Source organism: Heliconius melpomene, chromosome 3 (genome assembly GCF_056956725.1).
Source record: "Heliconius melpomene rosina isolate 202511_hmr_F chromosome 3, ASM5695672v1, whole genome shotgun sequence".
Taxonomy (NCBI): Eukaryota; Metazoa; Arthropoda; class Insecta; order Lepidoptera; family Nymphalidae; genus Heliconius; species Heliconius melpomene.
In genome coordinates this window covers 3,613,846-3,637,230 of record NC_140391.1, presented here as the reverse complement: position 1 = coordinate 3,637,230, position 23,385 = coordinate 3,613,846, and the positions used below count along the sequence as shown (strand labels likewise).

Genomic DNA, 23,385 nt, shown 5'->3' with positions numbered 1-23,385 from the left:
CGTGTGAGAGGTATAATATAAGGCTATACCATACTGAAAGGATTTCAGCTCAGTTTAGAAGAACGATAATCATGATGACATATCTTGAGAAAGTACTCTAAAAAGTGAAAAAGTGTTGAGAAATCTATTAAAGTTACAATGTTTATTATATTTCTACAGAAAATAAAATTTATTATTTAATTATTGATTTTATTTTTAAATTTAAAAATCGCTCCAAAACGCGTATAAGTGTTATAGAGTCGCTTGGGAAGTCCAAGTTATATGTCAATACAATAGTTTATAATACAAAACGCCAATTCGTCTGTTTACCAAGGCGTTAGGCGCTCTAAATGACCTTGTCATGACCTTTAATAATTATTAATCCTACACTTATTACGCATGTTTTGTATTATATTAATAGGATTCACTAATTAAACGCATAATTTTAGTGATTTTTTAGTGATTTTGTCGTCGTTGTTATTAAAATATTGAATTTAATACAATTACCTAGAATTAAGCTAACCTTTAAACATAAAAAGTTAAAAATAAACATTGAAAGTTTAAGTACATATACAGTCCGTATGTACCTATACATATATATAAAATTGTATAAGTATATACATATGTAGATAGCCTAAACAACTAAGGCAAAATAAAGAAACTTTTTTAACATAAACACACTGTTCGTTTGAAGGCCAGACAATAATATTTTATAACTTCTATCCATCCCGCTCTGCCTTAATGGGCTAATTGAATAAATTTATATTAATCTAATAAATTATTCACATTTCAAATTTGTTGATGAATTTCAGCTTAACATATATTTACATATTTATAGAAACTTGTCTTGTTTTATTTTGTTGATTTATTTTTTAAATTAATTAAAAAAATCCACTTTTCACTAAAGTGTATGAAACATATATTGACTTTTGTCTTTGAACGAAATGAGATTTTGTATTAGTTTTTTTCCTTCGTTCCCTATTTTCCATCGAATCCTGGGGGCGTTGCGTGTTGAGTGGCAAAAAGGCAAAGCTTCTGAAGTAAGATCACTTAAACAGAATGAGGACCCCCCGGAGGCCATGTATGAAGAGATTTATGATAGTGGACGAGGTGAAAAGGTATGCCGAGGCCGTATTATATAATGAAAAATAAAATAATATCGATGTTTACTTAGAAACACCAAAATATAAATAAGATGATCTTATACAATTACTTATATACACAAACATAAGAAAGAAAATATATAACCCATCAACCTTCATTTTCAATCACATAAAAGTATGAGAAATCAAGACAAATTAGGCGTATAAGTGAAGAGGATTGGCTAGGGTAAACAAAAGGCAATACGCAGAATTATATGTCAGGTATTCTCACCAAAGTTGAATTCCCTATGAACGATGTACTACGAGGAATTATTTTTATAAGAATAAAATTGGAACCCCTTGCGCCCTTTTATGGCGCAATTTTTTTAATAACAACTTAGCAGGGTAGGTAGAATGTCCCTGGAACCTAGTGTTAAGATACTCCGTTATCGTTAAGATACTGCTCTCTACTATCGCGAATTAATTAGGCGTTTAGTTGTGCCATGCAATAAGCAATATCTTAAATTAGTATCAGAAATTGGAAAACAGAGTGTTTTGGCACTAGGTTTTCTCTATCTTCCCTGCTATGTAAGCATGTTAAGCAGTTTTAAGATTCGTCTAAACTAAACGTATTATTCACTGTACACTCGTAGCCGAGTTATCAGTGTGGCTAGAACGGCCCCGCGGACGGACGTCTACGCCGTTGCTACGAGCGTAGCGACGTAGCGACCTTATTTTTGTTACGTATCGTAATAATTTCTTGTAGTGTCCTATACATTTGAAATTTGTATTGAAATACTTTTCGTCTAAGTTAAATTTAAACTAAATTAATATTTTTCTTTCAATTTTGATAGTTTTGGTTTTAAATTTATATTATTTAGTTCAAATTTTCGTATCATTTTACAGTGATTATAAGTGGAGTTCTGAAATGGTTGGTAAGTTGATTTAATAAGTTATTAAAGTTATATTATTAAAATTATATAATATCTAATAATAATATTAGTAGAAAAAAAACATCTATACTGAATTTGTTTTTATAAAATATAATAACGTCAATTGATAATGTAATTGCCAATAACATCGTCATAATGACTCTTAACGATACTAATCTTTTAATTAATTAAATTATTTTCCGCTCTGTTCATAAATATTGCTTGCATATTTGTACATTATTTAATATTTGTATATTGCTGTTGTATATTATAAACGTTCAAATGTTTTCTTGGAGCTGTTTTAGTTCCAAAGAAAAAAAGTAATTTCCTTTTTCTTCAGTTTTCTTTAAGAGTTGAAAAAACATTAAATGGTTATGTCATGTGTAAACAAAATATTTCGGTAAATAAAGCAAAAGCAAGTAAATATAAGCCATGCCTTCAAAATTTGGTAGAAAATGGGGAACGGAGGTGTCTTAATAGGAACGGAGTATCTTAACACTGCATTTTCAGGTACCCTTTGCCTACCATGCTATGTGCGGAATACAGCTAGACTCTCAAAGAAGATATTTATTATTTATACACATTGTACATTTAGAATAAAAGGGAAATGAAAATTATTTTTACTTTGTTAACCTTAATAAACTAATGAAATTTGATGAAACATAAATAATTAAGTCATAGCACGATTCAAAACGAAGACCCCATCACTTGTTGATTATTTTAAGCATCTTTAAACAAACTAACACAATTTTTTTTATTAACTTCATATAGTGTCCTGCACATAGCAGGGAAGTCAGAGGGAACCTACTGTTATAACAGTTTATTCCCTATTTTCCTCTGATTCTCATTCTAGAGGCATTGCATCTGGCGGAATTCACCGCCACGTTTTGCCTCGACACGACGAATGGGAATCAAACCCATAACACGAACCTTCACATGCTTGTGGCCCAGCACCACGATTGGCCTCGTCATAATTAATACAAGTTAATATTATTATATAAAAAAATTTGTAAAGCATATATATAAAAATAAATTATTCATGCGTGCTTTAAAAGATAATAGCGGGCAGGCATAGAAATTCTACGCGATTCAACTTGTCCCCGTTTCGATACAATACGCATAGAAACTTAACTTATGCGCAGAAACGTTGTGGAAATGAAATAAATTAAATGAATATACGATATTTAATTTGTGAAAGTTACATTTTTATGGATTTTGTTTTAAAATAGAAGAATCGAATAGATTCTATTATGGTTTTTAATAGAATATCCTATGGAATTTGGGAAACAGATGCGCATTTACAAAAAATATATATTTAAATTTTTATTTAATTTATTTTCACAATAATTTATCGTTGTACACCGACTAGCACATGTTATAATAACAGGCTACGTAGTTTACTTAATTTTAAAATTCATATAAATAATGTGGATGAACACCAGAATCGTAACAGCCATGGTTATGGGTTTCAATTCTATTCGAATTATGAATCAACTACTGCTCCGATTATATAAGATGCGGCGTTAAGTTCCGCCATACAATTGCAATAGATAAATGACACGCATATCAGGTGATTTTTAGAGAAGGGAATTCTGACGTAATTTTTGTCTGCTTACCCTGCTTTATGTTATGAATAGTTAAACTGGAAAAAAATACAAATATATTACAAATGGATATTATATGAAAAATATTCTTATATTCTTGAGATTCATCTAAATATCCAAATAAATAGAATTACCAACTTTAAATATAAAATGTCATTGACCTCAATCTAAGCGTACCTTTTGCTTTGAAATACTTAAAAGTAAGTTATTTCATTAATTAGAATGTAATCAGAACAACATTGTGAAATAATAAACGAAACGTCCCATGTAAATAAGTTTTGTAGTGAATAATATTTACCTAGAGTAAATCGTATTATAAATGAAGTATATTTTTTATGACTGTTGTTAACACAAAGGTTGTGCGTTCGAAATTGATTAACTTATCTCAACTGCTTAATATAAAGCGCGGCATTAAGTTCCGCACATCAAGCAATGTCTTAAATTTAAACAGAAAGTAAAGAAAAGAATTTAGTAAATTGATATGAGCTTCTCTCTCCTATATCGCTATGTTGAATGAAACACTACACTAAAGTTAAGAAAGAAAAAATATTTGATTTTTTTTATTAATTTATCACGCGGTTCTCCGCACATAATAGGGAACCTAATGTTAAGACACTCCGTTCCCACTAAGACACTTCCGTACCACGTGGTACGTTTCGCCAAATTCTCGAGGCAATGCGAGTTGAGTGGCGGTACTCAACGCTGCGTAATGCCTCGATTTACCAATACAAAACACCAAACAGTTTCAAAATTCCACATACATTAGAAATTCCATGAATCAGGAACCTCAGCGGTAGGTGCTTACGCGTGAGAATTTATTTACAATGAGTCTAATATTGCGAACTACACGAAATACGAATGTTTAAACAAATAGGCCCTTTAATATTATTCTGGTTAAAGAACAAGATATTTGGATAAGCTAAAATTTTAATGAAATCGAAAAAAATAAAAATTAAATCAGCTTAACGTTATATCTCGCATACAGCAGGGTAGGCAGAGGGTTAAGTGTTAAGATACACCGTTCCCAACTTTCTGCCGAATTCTGGAAGCGTTGCGTGTTCCGTTCCAGAACTCAACGCCGCACTTTGCCCGGACCCCAGAGCGAGGAAATAGAAATATAAAAACAATGGAATAATTTCTGGAAAATTCCTAATTTACCAAAGTTATCAGCTAATATTATAGCAACGCATCATTTAGCTTCAGATACGGCGTAGTATTAAATAAATGTAAAAATGATCCCCCATAATGCTCTCGATGTTGCTTCTATAGAAGTCGGCCCCAACATTCAACCCGGCCCCAACATTCAACCTAATGGCCCCATCTTAATGTTCATATTATATTTTCACAATACCGCCTTCCTTTTGTTTGTGAGAAAACGAAATCATTATATTAATAATGTATCATACGTCTTATTAAATCAGGACTATTTGGGCCGTAATTAATGATATCTTAGATTCAAAACAAACATATATTGTATGTTGATATTAATTAGGCATATTTGTTTGTTTTTGCGATGTATCTCTTCCGCATTTAGCAGGGTAGGCAGAGGGAACATAGGAACCTAGTGGTAAGACATTTCGTTCTCATTAAGACACCGTTAAAAGACCTTTTTAGATTTTCCGCCGAGTTCTGGAGGCATAGCATGTTGAGTGGTGGAATTCAACTTCGTATTTTGCATTAGGGTGAGGAAATTAAAATATTAAATATTAAATTTCTTGGCAATCGATCAATCAATCAACCAATCGTGTTTACGTACGCTTGCCTCTATGTCATGAAACCACTTAAGATTTAAAATTAAAATCTAGTTCATAAAAAGCATATTAAAATTAATGATAGATTAAGTTTATATAGGCGCGTGTGGCGCACCACCAACCTTTAAAAAAAAAAAAAAAGACGACCATGACCGCTCTGTCAAGAGCGAAACGACAAAGAAGAAGAAGAAGAAGGTTATATAGATGCCAGATGTGGTAGAGGATGCGACTGTAAACACGACTGGTTGTGAGTTCGATTCCCATTCGAAGAAATGAACTAATTTATTCGGCCTTCAGAATTCGATACCCTGTTGAAAATAAAAAAAATCCTAATAATATTGTATTTTATTGCATTAATATGTATTCTCTATATTTTTCTCTTATAACTAAACTTTATCTTATCAACTAAAAAATACATAGTTAAATACTTCCATTATGCCGCCTTTATATCCGTATATTCATAGAAAGTAGACTTGAATCATCGTTAATCAGATACGTCATTTACGATCCATGGGATTTTAAAGGATCCCATTTCGTAATCTTTTGATGAGGTTTCACAAAGCTCGCGAGAAAATTGTACTGCGAGCGTGATTTAAGTTCCGCCTACGGTTTTGTGGGCGCGTTACTTTTATCCAATTTCTATGTACCAAATATAGATTTGTTTAAAGTTCAAAATGTAACTAGTACTTTCGTTTCTTTGGTCTGGTAACGAGGTAAAGTGCGGCGTTGAGTACCGCGCCTTAACAAGCAATGCCTCCAGAATTTAGTGGCAAGTGGGAAACGGAACTGTCTTAATTCGAATAGAATATATTAATACTAAGTTCCTAGATACCTTTTGTCTACCCTGCTATAAGCGGGATAGAGCGTGAAGCCAAAAAAAAAGTATGAACTGTAATTAGAATTATAATTACTGAAGTACAATAAAGTATAAGAAAATGAAATAATATTTACTTTTTTCTTTACAGATTCGTCATGCAACTTAGAGGATTAAATAATATGAAGGTAAGTCGCTGTTTATGTTCACGAATTACCTATAGCTAGGGGTCAACACCGGTAACTGAGTGAACAAATCACTCCGTCAAATACTTAGCTTATAAACATATTGTTTATATATTATATATTCCTGCCAATAAACATAAAAAAGAAGAAAATCCATACATTTTTTTAAATAATAAAGGAGAAAAATGGGAATTATGTATGTAGAAAAGAAAAATAATTGGAAGGAATTTCCGAATGCTATACAAATATACTTCAATGGGCTTATGTTTAATAATATTCAGTATACTAATATTGTCCGTATGTCTGTGTCTCCATAGTAATAAAGGAAATTAATCAATTTATATGCTAACTAACCAATTAAGCAACTATTACTCGTAAACTACAAGATAACATGAACGGTCCAATACTTTGACGAATTAAGGGTTAATTATAACTTTTTCACCTTCACGCTGTATCCCGCACACAGCCGCGTAGTCAGAGGGAACCTAGTGGTAAGACACTCCGGTACGCATTTTCGGCCGTATTCCGGAGAATTATTGTTTTTGAAAATAATAGTAAATCCAGTTGCAGTGTAGGGACACAAGCGTGTTACTGTAAATGCTACAGGTAGTAGGTTCGATTCCTGCTCGAGGAAATTATGTTTTAATAATGTAATTTCTTCGCTTTGATGTCAAGGCGGGGTTGACTTTCACCACTCAGCACGCTATATCTTCGGAAAGTGGGCAGCGGAGTGTCTAAACACTAGGCTCCGTTTACCCACCTTATTATATACGGGTTACATCGTGAAGCTGAAAAAATAATAGCATAGGTGTAATACATATACGTATATTGATAGTTTTACGGCCGTTGGACATCCGTAGATAAAGCTGAAATAAGCGTTTCACTTAACAAGATATCGGGTTTTGGCAGGTAATATTTTAAAATGGTTTCAAGAGGAAATTGCTAAAGTATTTTACACCGATACGTAACATCGATGTATAGACGTGAGTGTACGTTGCAATTTATTGTTGTCAAACTTATATGAAGGATGCGATTGGTTATATGTTATGGAATTGTAATTATTTTGTAAAAAAATAGTATATAAAGCATTTTTTTATTTCTACCCTTTAAATTCTACTTATCAGTGCTGCACATTCATGCTGTATCCCGCACATACCAGGTCAGGCAAAGTGAACCTTATGTTAGGACACTTTGTTTTCATTGAGACGTCTTCTCTTACGTTCGCTTATTTCGCCGAATTCTGAAGAAAATGCGTATTGAGAAATGAACGCCACTCAAAACGAACTCGCTGGAAAGTGACTATTTAAGTAATAAATAAAATTATTTAAATAAATACTTATAGTAAATTATATACGAAATTTAATACAACGATTATTACTAAATTGTTTTGCCAATAGCCAAATATAAAATAAAACAACTAAAGATAAGAGACCGGCGTCAAACAAGAATGTCCTTAAACCGTTAAAATGACTAACAATCGTCCGCTTTGTCTAATCGCCACTTCGTCTGAAGTGAAATGACAAAGTTGTAAGTTCAGTAAAGTCTCGTCTACTCCCAACAAACTTCATTCAGTTGAATTATATATATAAACTTTGCTTATAACGTGTTTATGTTCTTAGTGTAATATATAAATTAAATAAATAAGTTTAGCGTTGTGTTTGCTTAAGAGAATAATAGAAATGCTAGAATAAAATAATATTTTTGATAAATTAATATTGACTTTTTTTTTTTTTTTAAAAAAAGTTTTACTTATTCACTCTTTTCACTTAGTAAGTATGTCTTTACTTAGGTGAAAAATCTGTAGTGAGTAGGAGAATTCAACGTTTTTGTCTACCAGAGTGGAAACTGGGAAACCGCGAAGTGGGGGTAGAATCCACAATCACCATTTACTGCCAGAAGTTACCCTACTAAGCCACAACGGCCTCTTTCAATTTTTGTATATTTGCTACTTAAAATACGCACCTATACAAAAATATGAGATAGAATAAAAGAAAAAAATAAAAAAAGAATTCTGACCGGAAAAAAATATTATAAATATAACCTAGAATACGTATAAATCTAATATTAATAATAATTCATTAACATAACAAACTACGCAAACGAAGGCTATATTAAAAACATCATTAAACTCCATTCACTAATTTCATATAAATATTGATATTGTTGGCAATATGTCCGCATCCTAAATGAGCCCCATTTTCATGATGGACGGTTCTCGTCGCATTTTCCTAAAATTTGTTAAGCCCGTGACTTGTTTAGAAAATGTTTGCTTTGGGACTTACTTGTTTGGTTAGTTCGACATTAGGGTATTGTGCAACTAATTTTCCCTAAATATTCTGTTTATTATTTTTAATTCCTATATATTTAGGTACGAGATATTTAAGATAGTAATTCCTATTTTTAGGGTTAACATGTACCTCAAAAGGTGAAAATGGAAACACTCTGTGTTCAAATAGGGTCACTTTCAAGTCGAGTTTTTCGTCCCTTGTAGCACCGAAATCATCAAATTTCTAAAAAGAAACGATCTAAAAAAAAGATACGATCATTTGTGCATCGTTTTTAATGCATTTTGTATGAAACTGATTGCATTGTAATTACAGCTAGTTTTAAATTAGAATTTAAGTTTATTTTATGCCTATAACATATCATATAGCTAAAATTAGAAATAGCAAGGAACAAAAATAAATAAAAATATATAAATCAGTCTTTATAACCATGTTGGATTTTTTTACAAGAAATAAAGAGGAATTTGAGCTTCCTTCTCTATGTGCTCCCATAGCTTTAATATTTATTAAAACGGAGTCACGCTAAGTTGAATGCAAACTAAATTAAAATTTAAGCTTTTATGAGGCCGCAGACAATGTAATGCGGTACGTAAAATATTTAATTAGGTGTCGAAAGCTTATGAACTATTTTTTTCCTCATAGCGAAAATTATTTTAAGCCTCTTATACAGCTTCACACTGTATCCCGCATGTAGCAGGATAGGCGGAACTCAACGCTGCAGTTTGTGACTAAAGGAAATTGAAGCATTAAAATATAAATGTCTCACTGACACAATAGAACATTGATATATGTATTATTCAATGTAGGTACACTTTACTGCAAATATTAGTTTTTATTTTAAACCATATCGTTCATAACTTTTCAGGTTTATGCTGTATCCCACACATATTAGGATTGGCAGAAGTAACCTGAGAACCTAGTGTTAATACACTCTGTTTACATTAAGACATTTCCGTACTTAACTTTCTACCGAATTCTGGAAGGATTGCTTTGAGTAGCGGAACTCAACGCCGGGGTTTTTTTATATTATTTCATTACAATAAAAATTTTGTATAATCATAATAATTCTTATTTTAATTGAAATAAAAGAAATTCATGATTTATTCAATATTATCTATTTAATAATAGTAATCCAAAATAAAATGTACCTACACCTATGCTGTCAATAACAATTTCCAATCTAGATTCCAATAACTGATTTCACCATTCGTTTGTCAATCACAACTGACGTAGGCGGAACGTTAATATCTTCAAATTGTGATAAAAATATTATCAAAGGATTTATTTATAAGAAAATATATATATATATAATTCTTTTTTTTTGCTTATTATCTATTTAGAACTCTCGCATATAGCTGTGTTTGTGTAAAGAATCTAATATAAGGTTAAATTTGTTTAAAGCTTGTAAGTGCATGAGTTGTAGTCCGCAAACCATTTGGGTGGACTATAAAAGGAGAGGATACGAAGGTCAGAGATAACTCATTAGAAGGACAGAAGTACGCGATTGTAAACGTGATGATCGTGGACTCCAAATGACTTCGACTCCCACCTTGGAGAACAAATCTATTTCCTTGTTCTACTAACAAGCTCCGCCACTCATAATATAATGCTTCAAGAATTCGGAAAATGGGGAACGGAAGTATCTTAACACTAGGGTCCCAGGTTCCCTACATTGCGAAATTATAATTAAATCTACAATTGACTCTATGTACAGCATAACATAAATACACAGCAGAAGTCGTACAAGCAAATCATTCGAGGCGAACGCAACTCGACACCGACGTTCCCTAAGCCTCTTATCCTAATAGAAGATAGCCTTTTTGCGTACGTTGTTAATATAAAATTGTAAATTTCAACCTTATTTATCAGAAATAAGATCGAAAATAACAATAATAATAATAATTAAATAAATTTCATATTGGAAATTCTGTTTGGACTGATTCATCTTATATGTTTCTCATTTGGTGTTCGCGGATCATTGGATCTCGTTATGAAAGAAGCTTACTGTATCAAAAGTGGTGAACCATTTTGAGGGTATCTTATATATTATACATATATCTCCATTTAAATGAGGAAGGATCGATTTTAATTATTTTAACAATTTTACATTATTAGTAAAACTATAGTAATGAAATCTAAGAATTTGAATTTGAACCTTGTAATAATTCATGAGTCTTTTTATACTTTTTAATTTCAAGCTGTATCCCTATATAGCAAGATAGGCAGAGGAAACCTGGGAACGTAGTACTACGACACTTCGTCTCCCATTCAGACACTTTCGTTCCTGAAATTCCCCCGAATTTTTGGCACATTCCGTTTTGAATGGCGGAAATTATCGCCAGGCTTTGCCGCTTTGGATAGAGCGAAGAAATTAAAATATTATATATTTCAATCCCACGAGTGGGGATCGAACCCACAAACGTCGCGTTTACAGAGAATATTCTAAATAGCAAAATCTTTATACAATTTGCTATAGCCATCTAACTACGTACATGTGTTCCAATTGCCTCATTAACGCAATCGACGTTACATAAAATAGTAGGTGATTTGAATTAATAACCTGGTTTCAATTGAAAATTAAGCGAAACTAATTTCGACTATTGCTCATAGCAATTTACATGCTGTATTCCACATAGCAGGGTAGGCAGAAGGAACCTGGGAACCTAATGTAAAGACGCTATGTTCCCAATAAAACAATTCTGGTCCCCAGTTACTATATTTCATGCAGGCGAAGCCGTAAGTGAGAACGCTATACTTACACTAGTTTTTACTCACAGTTTCACAACACTTGTTTATTTTTGTTTTTACAATGGGGTCAAACGAAACTAAATGAAAATAAACAAGAGTATGTATATATATACTAAACGCCTGACTTTGATCGCAGGTACTATAGATTACATTGAAATTTTTAACGGAATATAATATGTTCTACAGCCTTTTTCTTTTCTTTTAAATATAACAATGACAGTATTTCAATTCAAATTATTAATTCCTGAGATTAACACATTAAAAACAAATAGCCCCTTAAGCTTTATAATATTTATATAGATATGGCACTTATTATGTATTTTATTTTCTTTTAATTTTGCTTTTTTCATTATTTATTCATTCATTGTATTCGTGACCTATTATTAACTTTAAATATTAAATCGTGGTTTAAAGGCCTATATGAAAAATAATTACAATAACAGCCTGAAATAATTAACTGTTCGCGATAATGACCAAAGAAATAAGTTATTTATATTAAATAGGTATATTTTGTTGTTTAAAGTAAATGATCATATTAAAATATTAATTTATAGTGTTAATTTACAACAAAATTTCAATATGACATAGTGGGAGCCTGACTGTGAACGCGATAGTAGTAAGTTCGATCGCCATTCAGGGGTATATAACAAAAACCTAGTAAGAAAAGGCGGCACGCCTCAGTATGCAATGTCTCGAATTTGGTAGGAAAGCAGAAAGCGGAGTGTCTGGACACTAGGTTATCTTTGCCTGGATCAAATTTTTTACATTTTTATAATGTTATTTCACACTTAAGAAAGAAAATTACTCTTTTATTTCAAACCAACAACCATCATGTCTACAGATAGACAGTTCCACTACGCCATTATAGCAATATATGTTATGAATACTTTAAGCATCTCTACTTCATTGTTTAACTGACTCCAATAAAGTATTCTGTAAAATTGTTAATCGAGTTCACGAACGAAATTTCGAGTTAAACTTGTTTAATTTGTATTGTTTCGAATCGAGAATGCCAAACAAAATACTTAATATTTAAATTTAATTTGTTACTTAGAAATGTTTGACTATTGTGAAATTTAGTACGAGAAGACAGCTGTCTTGTGGAAATGAAGGTAAGAAAGACCATACTAGGTATATTCAATATCTTTTCATATAAGGTATACCAGCAGTGGACGAGGACAGGCTGATGATGATGATGATGATGATGAAGGTATACCTACTTATAATTTATTCGTATTGATTTTATCAATGTAATTATTTTTATCAATTATTTATTTATATATCAATATATTTGTATTTAGGAAAAGTTTTAAGATAAGTTTTAAAAGGATAGTTTAATATTTTTATTAAGGTTGTTCCTTAATTCGTTCATATCGTCAATATGAAGGATATACAAGTTAATTTACAAATATTTGACTTCAGTCATTGAAAAACATAAAAATATTACGTAAACGTAAATATTACGTAGGTACATCAATTTTATTACGTGTGAAAAGGGTCTTGTTTTGGAGACGGTACTATTTTTTGTCCAATGTATTGTGCTTACATTACTAATATTATTACAGATAAAGAATACTGTTATAAGTTTGTAACTCGAAAGGCTTTTGTGACGCAGTGGAACAGGATCTAACTGTAAGCCTGATAGTTGTGGGTTCGTTGGTCATTCATGAAAAGTGGTAAACGGCAGTGTCGTAATGGGTAACACTAGGTTCCCAGGTTCCCTCAGCCTACGCTGCTATGTGCAGGATATAGTGTGAAGCTAAAATACAAAGAAAACGAAAGATAACAACTATAAGTGTTACTATTTATATTAATATTCTTGTAGATGTAGAACAAATATTCCCTATAAAAATATGGATGAAATAGCTCAGGCCAATTAAAACGTACGTTTCCATCTCGCTTTAATGAGTTTTCTTATAAGAACGAATGCCAACAATTGAGTTTGATAAATGTTTGTTTTCCAAAGATGTGCTTTAACTACTAAATTAAGTAAAGTTACTGTCATTTAATAACTCAATTAATTGAGTTCCTAAAAATTATAACTAAGCAAAAATTATATAATTATTTTTAAATATTTCAGACAGTTAAGTAAAACAATTGCTGTATAAAATACATTTTCTCAATTGTCACAATAAGATAGACTCTAGATGTTTGTGTAATACCAACACCTAGAGTTATTTTTATTTTGATTATGGTTTTTATAATACGTTCTAAGGTATATGCCATGATCCTATTCAGTAGAGAAGCCGAAAAACTGACGTGACAGTTGGATCGACACGTAAAGGTGCATAATATTGAGTTCATAATAGTTAAAGTAAATCTTTATGTTATTTTTTGCCTGACAGTTATATATAAATATTCATATACATTTCTTTTGCTCACTTAATTGCTATGTAGCGGAATTTAACGCCGTACTTTCGTCCAATTAGATCGAAAAAGATGCTATTTACAATTATATTTGCTAATAATAATTCTAAAATTATAAATTAATATTGAGAAATAACGTTTATAGATGTCAGATCCACCCTAATAAAATATTTAATGTATGAAAATTTAACGTAACGTTCGTCTTCTCATATATTTAATGCAATAACCTTCCTTCACTAATAAAACCGGAATGTAAACTGTCACATGTAATTATGTTGTAAATTTCTAAATATGGCGTAGATACGACGTCTTTATAGTATTAATCGTGCTTATACACACTAATGTAAATAGTTTACATATACTAGCGATACACTTGAGGCTTCGCCCGCTTAATGTTATTATTATATTATAGCCAAATTAAACAAAAGTTTTACATAAATTGCTACGTGCTCTACAATTCGGCGAAAAGTGAGGAACAGGTGGCTACTAGGTTCCCAGGTTCCCTATACCTATGCCTAACCGACCTAATAGCAAAGTGATATGTAAAACTTAAAAAAATATAATTATTTTATCTATTTAATTTTTTAACTATTTAAGACTTACAAACTCAATATCCTACAAATTGTTTTCATTAAATTTTGAAGAATCTCTTCGTTTAATATGCAACAAAACCTCTTTTCTCTCTTCTCTCTCTTTTAACAGAGTTCTGTACGTTTTAGCTATATGAAACAAAATATACAGGAAGTGTACGTTCTAAGTTAAAGCCAGCGTTGAGTTGCAATACGCAACGCTTCCAGAATCCGGCGGAAAATGGGGAGTGTAGTGTCTTAGCACTAGGCTCTCTCTGCTTACCCTGCTACATGTGGGATTTAACGTGAAAGTGCTTATAATAATTAATATGTAATATGTAAAATTGTTTTACATAAAAAGTAAGTATCAAAATTTAATACGCAAAGCTTAACTTCGTTAGATCTTACCCGTTCTTTTATATGGTAATCCGTAGGTTTGATTCAAAATTTAAGGTAATGCTGGTTAGGTGCTTCATAGAATTTGGCTCATGGCCAACCTGAAGTACGTTCAGGTTACATGGTCTCTTTGAAATCAGTTACCTCCTTATATTATGGTAGTATGTATGGAAATGTTTAAATTGAATGTGAAATGATCCTTGGGTATGCAAGGAATATTTATGGTTTAAAATTTCGTTAAAAGAAAAAAATTACTAAAAAAATCAATTTAATATAATTATACACATAAATATAATTATACGATCTATATCTATACTTATGTTAGAAATAAAGTATATGTTAAGCGGAACTTAACGCTTTTCCCTTGGTGCCAGGGTTAAAAAAATGAAAATATTAATAATTTAAAAAATTGCTTCGAGTGGAATCGAATTTACAACCGTCGCGTAGTTGAACTCACACCCTTCTCCCTTCACACCACCCATAACGGCATCTTTTAGTCATAAGCTAATATTATAACATTTTAAGGCTTTTTAAGCTTTAATACACTTTAGTTCAATTTATCATGAATATAATATGGAATACTTACAAAAGAAGCAACGTAATCATTTAATATTCGTATGTTAGCAGTTTCAAAGACACCGTCTGGCTCTGGTATCTTAGAGTTCCTTTGAAAACCGCTATAGGTAGGTCATTATGATTGAGTGAAGCCTTCTTGTCTGTTCAAGAATATCATTACAATGAATTTACATGTATATCTTTAAATTTTAATAATGAATGAAAAAATAAATTTGAAAATATGTGAATTTAGTTATTAAATATTTAGTATGAACTAGTAGTTAGTATACGGTTAAAAAGGACATGAGTGACAAGTAATTGATATTAAAATTAATTTTGTAAATCTCTGGTATGTCTAAGATCTGGACATCTTTTTTTACCTTCTGGATTTTTTGGTTTAAATGTGAGGCAATAAGATCAAGGGCAGTGTCCTGTATACGATAATTATATAGTTTTAGTATCAGAGTTTCATATTCTACATAATCAAATTCTTTGCATAGTCTATACATGGGAAAAGATGGCATTATGTGACTTCTCCCATGCGTCATAAATATGGTTTAGTAGCCCAGCACTCTCCTCCTCCTCATTCTCCTCACTCCACAGATTTGGCGGAACGTGGGGAACAGAGTGTCTTAACACTAGGTTCCCTCTGAATACCCAGCTGTGTGCGGGATACAGCATGAAGCGATAATAAGATATAATTAACTTTAGAATTTCGTTCAAACTTATAAGACTTATTGGAACATACAACGTCGACTGTAGAGACACAAATCATACTTAACCATCTCAGAATTAGTTAAGTTTAGTTCGAAAATAAGACTTGACGTATATTTACTACACTCTAGTGTCAACAGCAGGGCTGGAACTGTGCCAAATGTGGAACATTCTTTAATCCCGCGTAAATAATAGCAATTGTAAACAATACAGTGTGCTGTAATGTTCCTGGGTGAAGTAATATATTACGAGAAATATTAAAAACCATTGTAAAATGTCTGCCGAGTCCTTCTCGCTGGATTTTAATAAAGAACTATTAAACTGCGTCGGGATTTATGAAATGTTTAATATACGATTGTGATGCTCGAAAATATGAAATTCTATTATATATCTAAAGCTTTCCGTCGTCGGTGGTTAGAATTTTTTAATATGATATGAATAAATAATTGTTTCAGTTTTTAAACTATTGCAATATATATTTTTTATTTATGGAAAAAGGACAAGGCAAACGGGCGTTTGGGTCACCTGATGATGATATTGCGACCAAGGTGTATTTTTTTCCAGATTTACGCTGTATTTCACATATAGAAGGATAGGCAGAGAAGATTTGGGAACCTAGTGTTAAGAAACTCCATTCCTATTAAGACACTTCCGTTCCCAACATTCCGTTAAATTCTTGAGGTATTACTTATTGAGTGGAGAAACGCAACGCCGCTTTTTGCCTTGTTATCAAAGCAACGAAATGCAAATATTTAATTTGATTTAATAAATTGTATTTCATTTCCTAAAATGGGAATCGAACCCACAATCCGTTGCGTTTACAGTCACGCTTGTGATCTTACTCACAACTGGCTTCATTTTTCCAATTAATATTGAAATGTATGCTAAAATCATCTTTCACTTACAATTTATTTCCAGCAATTCCTTCACTTTATTGGTTATCTTCGGGCTATTTTTCACACTTCAGTAAATTTCAACATCGTATGTAAAAGTAAATGTCAGAAACAAAACAAATGTACTGGAACGTAACTATTATAAAAACTTTTTGATGTTCATCGAGTTTTCTTGATAATAATGTTAGAAATTTATATTGCCGTATAGAAATCATCATTCTTTATGTTTCAATAAAGGAATAACAATAGCTAACAAAAAGAGAAAAAAAAAAGAAATAATTCTTGTAAGTATTGCTGTTTGCTAAAGTAGCGTTAGAATTGAATATTTCTAATTATCTAATAATCACTCTACTATGAAAAAAATATTGAGTGAAAATTTTTAATTGTAATTTTAAATATCAAATGAACTTTATTAAAAAATTAATTTTAAAGGAAACCGCAATTAAAATTATTACTTACACATTTTTACTTTAGTTCTTAAATTACTAATCCCTCATAACACCCCTTTCAACACCCCTCCTTTTATGGTTAAAAAGAACATTATAAATAATAATCATAATAAGTTTAGAATATATAACAATTTTTCAAACAATTTTCAGATATAATAACACTTCATAAAACACGACAATAAGGGCCTACTTGTTTACATTTAATAGAGAACAGTTTGAATATCCATTTAGGTTTTAGCCTATATCCCATGCAACACCTACTAAAGCTTTTAAAACTAAAGCTTAAATTGAGCTTTCCTTTATATTCAATTTAACACGGCTATATTTTGAATTTATTTAAGCCTTTAGCAGTAACACTCTGTGTATTGGCTTAGTAAAATGTTATGAACTATGTACGCGTACATAAATAGAAATAAAACTATTAAAAGTAAGTTTAACGATACAGATTTAAAAGTTAATTTTTTTATATTTTTATAGGTATTTTATTTATTTTTTTAATGCTTACACCAACAAGATAGATTGATAATAAAAAAATAAAATTTTGGTGGCAACCTTTACCATAAAAATATCACAAGGTACAAGGAAAGTGGTTGATGTACAAGTGGAGTGAGGAAAACTCAATTATATATGTATTGAATTCATTGAGAATATTTTAAATATTTAATATTTACTGAAGTAAAATTTAAAATCAAATTATTATTAAATATAATCGATTCCATAACAGTTAACCAGTTTGAAAGATAATGTTAGCGGTAGTATTCATTATGAGTTTATAGTAAAAACGTGAATATGATTAATTAGAATGAAACGAAACGTGTAAGTTGTGTATTTAAATAAAGAGAAGTTGTTATGATATTATTATGACTGAAGATAAAAATATAAATGAAGTACTTTTAATATATAATAATGTTAGCGGTAGAATTCATTATGAGTTTATAGTAAAAATGTGAATATGATTAATTAGAAAGAAACGAAATGTGTAAGTTGTGTATTTAAATAAAGAGAAGTTGTTATGATATTATTATGACTGAAGATAAAAATATAAATGAAGTACTTTTATTAATATATAATAATGTTAGCGGTAGAATTCATTATGAGTTTATAGTAAAAATGTGAATATGATCAATTAGAATGAAACGAAATGTGTAAGTTCCCGCTCCCATTCTTATAAATTTATCATCTATGGCATGTATTAATATAATATCCTTAATTTTAATTAAAATCATTTTTTCATAATAATAATTTTCTAAAGATTGATCAATTTTACACCTAATTTTTAGCATATCCGTAAAAAGATCACCGTAAATTGCTTGCCGTTCAATTTTGGCCATAATGACATTTAGGATTAAAACACTACATAAAGCAGGAAAATTATTGTGAGGGTAAATAGCTCGCATATGATTATTACTAGTAGGTAACGGTACAACTTCGCTTACGTTTTAGATTTCCCCATTTAAGTATAAGCAAATCCTATAGTTTTTACAAATGTAGTATTATAGTGATTCAAACCAGCATATAAATTTAAATATAACAAATACCCTAATAAGAAACAATTACTTAATAAAAGTAACCACAAAAGTAAAAATAATAAATAAATATAAAAAGAACAAAAGTCACTTGTGAACAACAAAATTCAATAGGAACAAACATAATATTATACAATATATAAAACTTCTAACCTTCAGTCTTTAATGGGCGTTATTTAGTCCTGCGTCCCGCTTCTGAAGTGAAAGAAACATCTACTCACTGGGTAGATCAATTATAAGCCTTCACTCTTTAAATCGCTTTATTATGAACACTTTCTACTTAGCACTGACACTTAAACACTTAGCACTTAAACTATCACTTAATAACGTTTGCTTAGAGCGTGCTGGCAGTATTACAACGTCGGGAAGACTGTGCTCAATTCTGTTTTTGGGGTGTTTTTATAGGTTACAATTTCCCTCCAAAACTAAGCTTACCGGATGTATCTCATATTCATAATTCACAATAAAGATAGTTTCAGTGCTGCCATCATTTATAACATATCATAGTAACTTCCTATAGTTTTAACAATATAATGTACAATCACTATAAAAAATATTTAATTGAAGTCAACTTACTAAATCATATTGACAATATTTATTTAAAAATTATATATTAATAAAGTACTTCATTTATATTTTTATCTTCAGTCATAATAATATCATAACAACTTTTCTTTATTTAAATACACAACTTACACATTTCGTTTCATTCTAATTAATCATATTCACATTTTTACTATAAACTCATAATGAATACTACCGCTAACAAGTTATACATTTAATTCATAAAGTATGTGATACTATAATAATATACAGATAATACTTTTGGGAGTACATCGACCACCTGTGGTAGCCATTTTGAAATACATTAACGATATCAGTAGGCTTTTAATAAATTATTGATAATAAACATTTAAGTTTATACGCAAAAAGTGATAAAAATCAATGGGCATACTATAATTAATATACGAGTACACGATAATAATGAAACTGATAATAAGTTTTTAAAGTATGCATAACGAGTAATTGTCATACATATATTTTTTAAAAGCACTGAAAAAAGAAATTGCATAAGAAGATGTAGATTTAAGATATAAATAGATAAAAGAGAAGCAAGAAAAAAAAATCCGTAAATCTATTAACTAACATAAATAAAAAAATATTTTATGGTTTTTTTCAACCCCCAGTAGCAAAACACCATCCTCTATTTTCGATCTGGAACTTAACACTAGTCTTACCAAAGCGATACCTAGCTAAAAACGAATTAACTAATAAACATTCCTCCGTATGGGAATCGAATCTACGACCATCACGCCATACATATAAAAATACAGAATTTTATTTCACATTGCGTTGAATTTCACTGAATAATGTCAGGTAAATAAGATTATATTGTCACGAATGTAAGCGAGAGCTTCAATGGTATTTAGAATAAACCTCTAAAGCTATTTGGGGTCATATTATGTATATTCATTAGATATACGTTTTATCTACGCCCGTGCAGTTGTAATAGAATAATATTGAATTTAAATTTACTTTAATATGTTTTAGAATTGAGTTATAAACAATTTTCAGTTTGAATGCTAAAATAAATGAATATACTAAAATATATTTATATTATACCTGCGTTAACCTGCGACTTCGCCCGCATAATCCATTGAAAATATAAAAGCACTCTAAAAGTTCGATAACTCTGTAATGTATCAGCTTCACGCTGTATCCCGCACATACACAGCAGGGTAAGCAGAGGGAAAATAGTGTTCAGACACTACGTTTCTTATTTTCTTCCGAATTCTGGACGCATTGCGTGTTGAGTAATTCTGTTATAACTCTGCAATAATATTTAATTAAATTTTATTTTTTTTTAAATTGAATAATCTAAATTTATAATAAATGTAGGTAGTTTTAACTATTATTATTAATATACTAATGGACGTCAATCGTTTCATCCAGTGTTTATTAACTATGCATTTGGCAATATCGGCATTAAATATTTGAACGGATTGACAGAGAATTTGCCTAATTACTTAACAGAGCCTACAGATATAATTATAATTTTACATGTTAATTTCTATATATAGAATTGAATTTCAAACCTAAAATAATTTTATTTAGTGGTTCATTTAATTATATTTTACATAGGTTTCATTGATTAAAACGTAATATAAATTCTCATAGTGAATGATATTGTGACATGTCTGTGTAACAATTTGAAATTTTATTTCCCCTTTTCTATCACTCTGTACCTTATAATTAAGTTTTAAATTTCCATTTGTGGAAGTGTCTGAATATTAGGTTCCCTCTACCTATCCTGATGTGTGCGTGATAAAGCGTGAAGTTGAAAAAAAATATCTAAACAACCAATATAAAAACTTCGTCTGACTTTTTATAAATTATACACAATAGAAAAAGCACCACAAAATAAATTTAAAGCCAATTCATTTACTTGAACAAACACAATTCCTTCTTTCAGCCACCCCGTGAAGCATTCGCGAACATTAGCATAACAAGAGATCTAAATTTCAACATCATTTAACTGCGTAGAGCAGCCATTTGTTAACAACTCGCTCTCAACTACCTTTGTAACACTTGGAACTTGCTTTAGTGGTGGAAAGTTAGTTTAGTTCAAAGAGCAAGCACGAGTATACCAAATGGAAAGACCGTCTCACAATTTGGTTCCTTTTTACTTTCTATAGTCATGTTCGTTTAAATTTCTTAGCTTTCACTTGAGTTTTTACTCGACTTTGTGCTATTTTAGTCGTAGTTTGTGTTTCTTCTGTTGGGAAGTTCTGATCTGGTGGAAGGAAACTGTTCTTGTAACTTTATTTTATTGTAATTTCTTACTTCTGTTATCTGCTATTTGATTTGTCGCGCTTTCTATTTATTCATTTGATAAAGTTTATTATATTATAGCTATTATTAAATAAGTTGAAATTTGTTTGGTTTAAATCTAACGTTTAGAATGTAGAATGCGTATTAGTTACGCTTTTTCCCAATATTTAATAATTTAGTAACATTCTGTTGTAAGACATAGTCAGCGTATAAAAGTATAACGTAAATTTATTTAATATGTTTTATTACTAGTGTTGAGACACTCTGTTCACATTTCTGAATGAACACATCATATCCGTTCCCTACTTTCTGTCGTTTTCTAGAAGCTTTGAACGTTGAAGGGCGAAACTCAACGTTTTATTTTGTTTCCAAAGCGAGAGAATCAAAATATTAAATATTTCATTTCTTCCTCGAGCGGGAATCGAACCCATTACCTTTCGCGCTTACGGTCGTATATTAGTGCCCCTGCCCCGTGGGTAGCCTCTTTGTTTCTTATATTAAACTTAATTGTAGCTTAGCAATCGAATATAATAGTTTATAAATACATATACGATAGAAAATAAATGATTGTAATAGAGTAAGTATACAATCAATAGTTAAGCTGCCACCTCATTTGTCTTTACCCACCCTTATCAAAGGTTTTTTGTTAGAGATTGGTCAAGGAAGACCTCTATTGACTCCGTTTGCAATTAGGAACTCGTAAGGCAAACATCAAAGTGATGTCGGTCTTAATGAATCCCTTTTAGATTTCAATTTGTTTTTTTGCTAGTAAACTCGTTTCTGCAGTTTCTTATTCTGTACGTTTGGGACAAAAATCTATGTCTTCAGTCGACATTAATGAGAGATGAATATGAATGTGTTTACATTTACACATAATTTTTAATTAATTTTTTAAATATCCCTTTTTTAAATATCATTTATCTCACGCTAAAAAATATGTAGGTACATAAAAAAATCGCTCTCAAGCTCAGAACTGAATAAAACGTTAAATTCAAACAAACCAGCGAAAAAGCTTCGTAAAATTTTTAGAAAACGTATTTACCTAGGTACTGTAAATAAAATGAATGCCCATTATACTCTTTGTAGTAGTTCTGCAATAATTTAAAGAGTTATTATAATAGGAAAATTTGATATGAATGCCGCATACACCGCATAGCTCAATAGTTTACGACTTCGCTTGCAATGGACGTTTTGAAAGCTTAGCGAACAATATTTACTCGAAGCTTTGGTTAGACAGGTAGCTTTCAAAGAGATTTCCTTTTATTTTTTTTCAGCTTCACTTCCCACTTTTCGTCGAATTCTGAAGGCATTGCTTATTGAGTAGCGGAACTCAGTGAAACACTTTTCCTCGACACCAGAGCGAAAAAATGAAAATATTTCATATTTAATTCTAGTGGGAATCGAACCCACAGCTGTTGTATTTTCACTCACATATTTGTGACTCTACACTACGATTGGTGTCACTTTCTTTTCCTTTTATTTGACAATGTCAAATTATGTATAGCACTAGACACATAAATAAGAAAAGAGTAGACGCCAGTCGTGCCGCAGGGGCACAAAGTGTAACTGTAAAACCGACTGGTTTTGGGTTAGATCTAATCCCCATTCGAGGGATCCACCACCACGACCACTCAACACGCAATGCCTCCAGAATTGGGCGGAAAGTGGGTAACAGAGTGTATTAAAACTGGGTTCCCTCTGCCT

The 23,385-nt window shown here is 30.9% G+C and overlaps 1 protein-coding gene across 3 annotated transcripts in view; it reads left to right on the top strand.

Annotated features, from left to right (window-relative positions):
- Positions 1-1,710: 1,710 nt before the first annotated feature.
- The window catches only part of LOC146539885 (suppressor of lurcher protein 1-like), a 53,573-nt gene continuing 31,898 nt past the window's right edge, over positions 1,711-23,385 (top strand). The window contains exons 1-3 of one of the 3 annotated variants that reach the window (XM_085207865.1): positions 1,723-1,800; positions 1,968-1,996; positions 6,314-6,350. In XM_085207865.1, coding sequence (XP_085063991.1) covers positions 6,321-6,350 — 30 coding nt within the window. In that variant the 5' untranslated portion in view covers positions 1,723-1,800; positions 1,968-1,996; positions 6,314-6,320. Of the gene's footprint in view, positions 1,997-6,313; positions 6,351-23,385 lie in introns of all 3 variants that reach the window. The other 2 variants (XM_085207863.1, XM_085207864.1) reach the window with 2 other exon arrangements.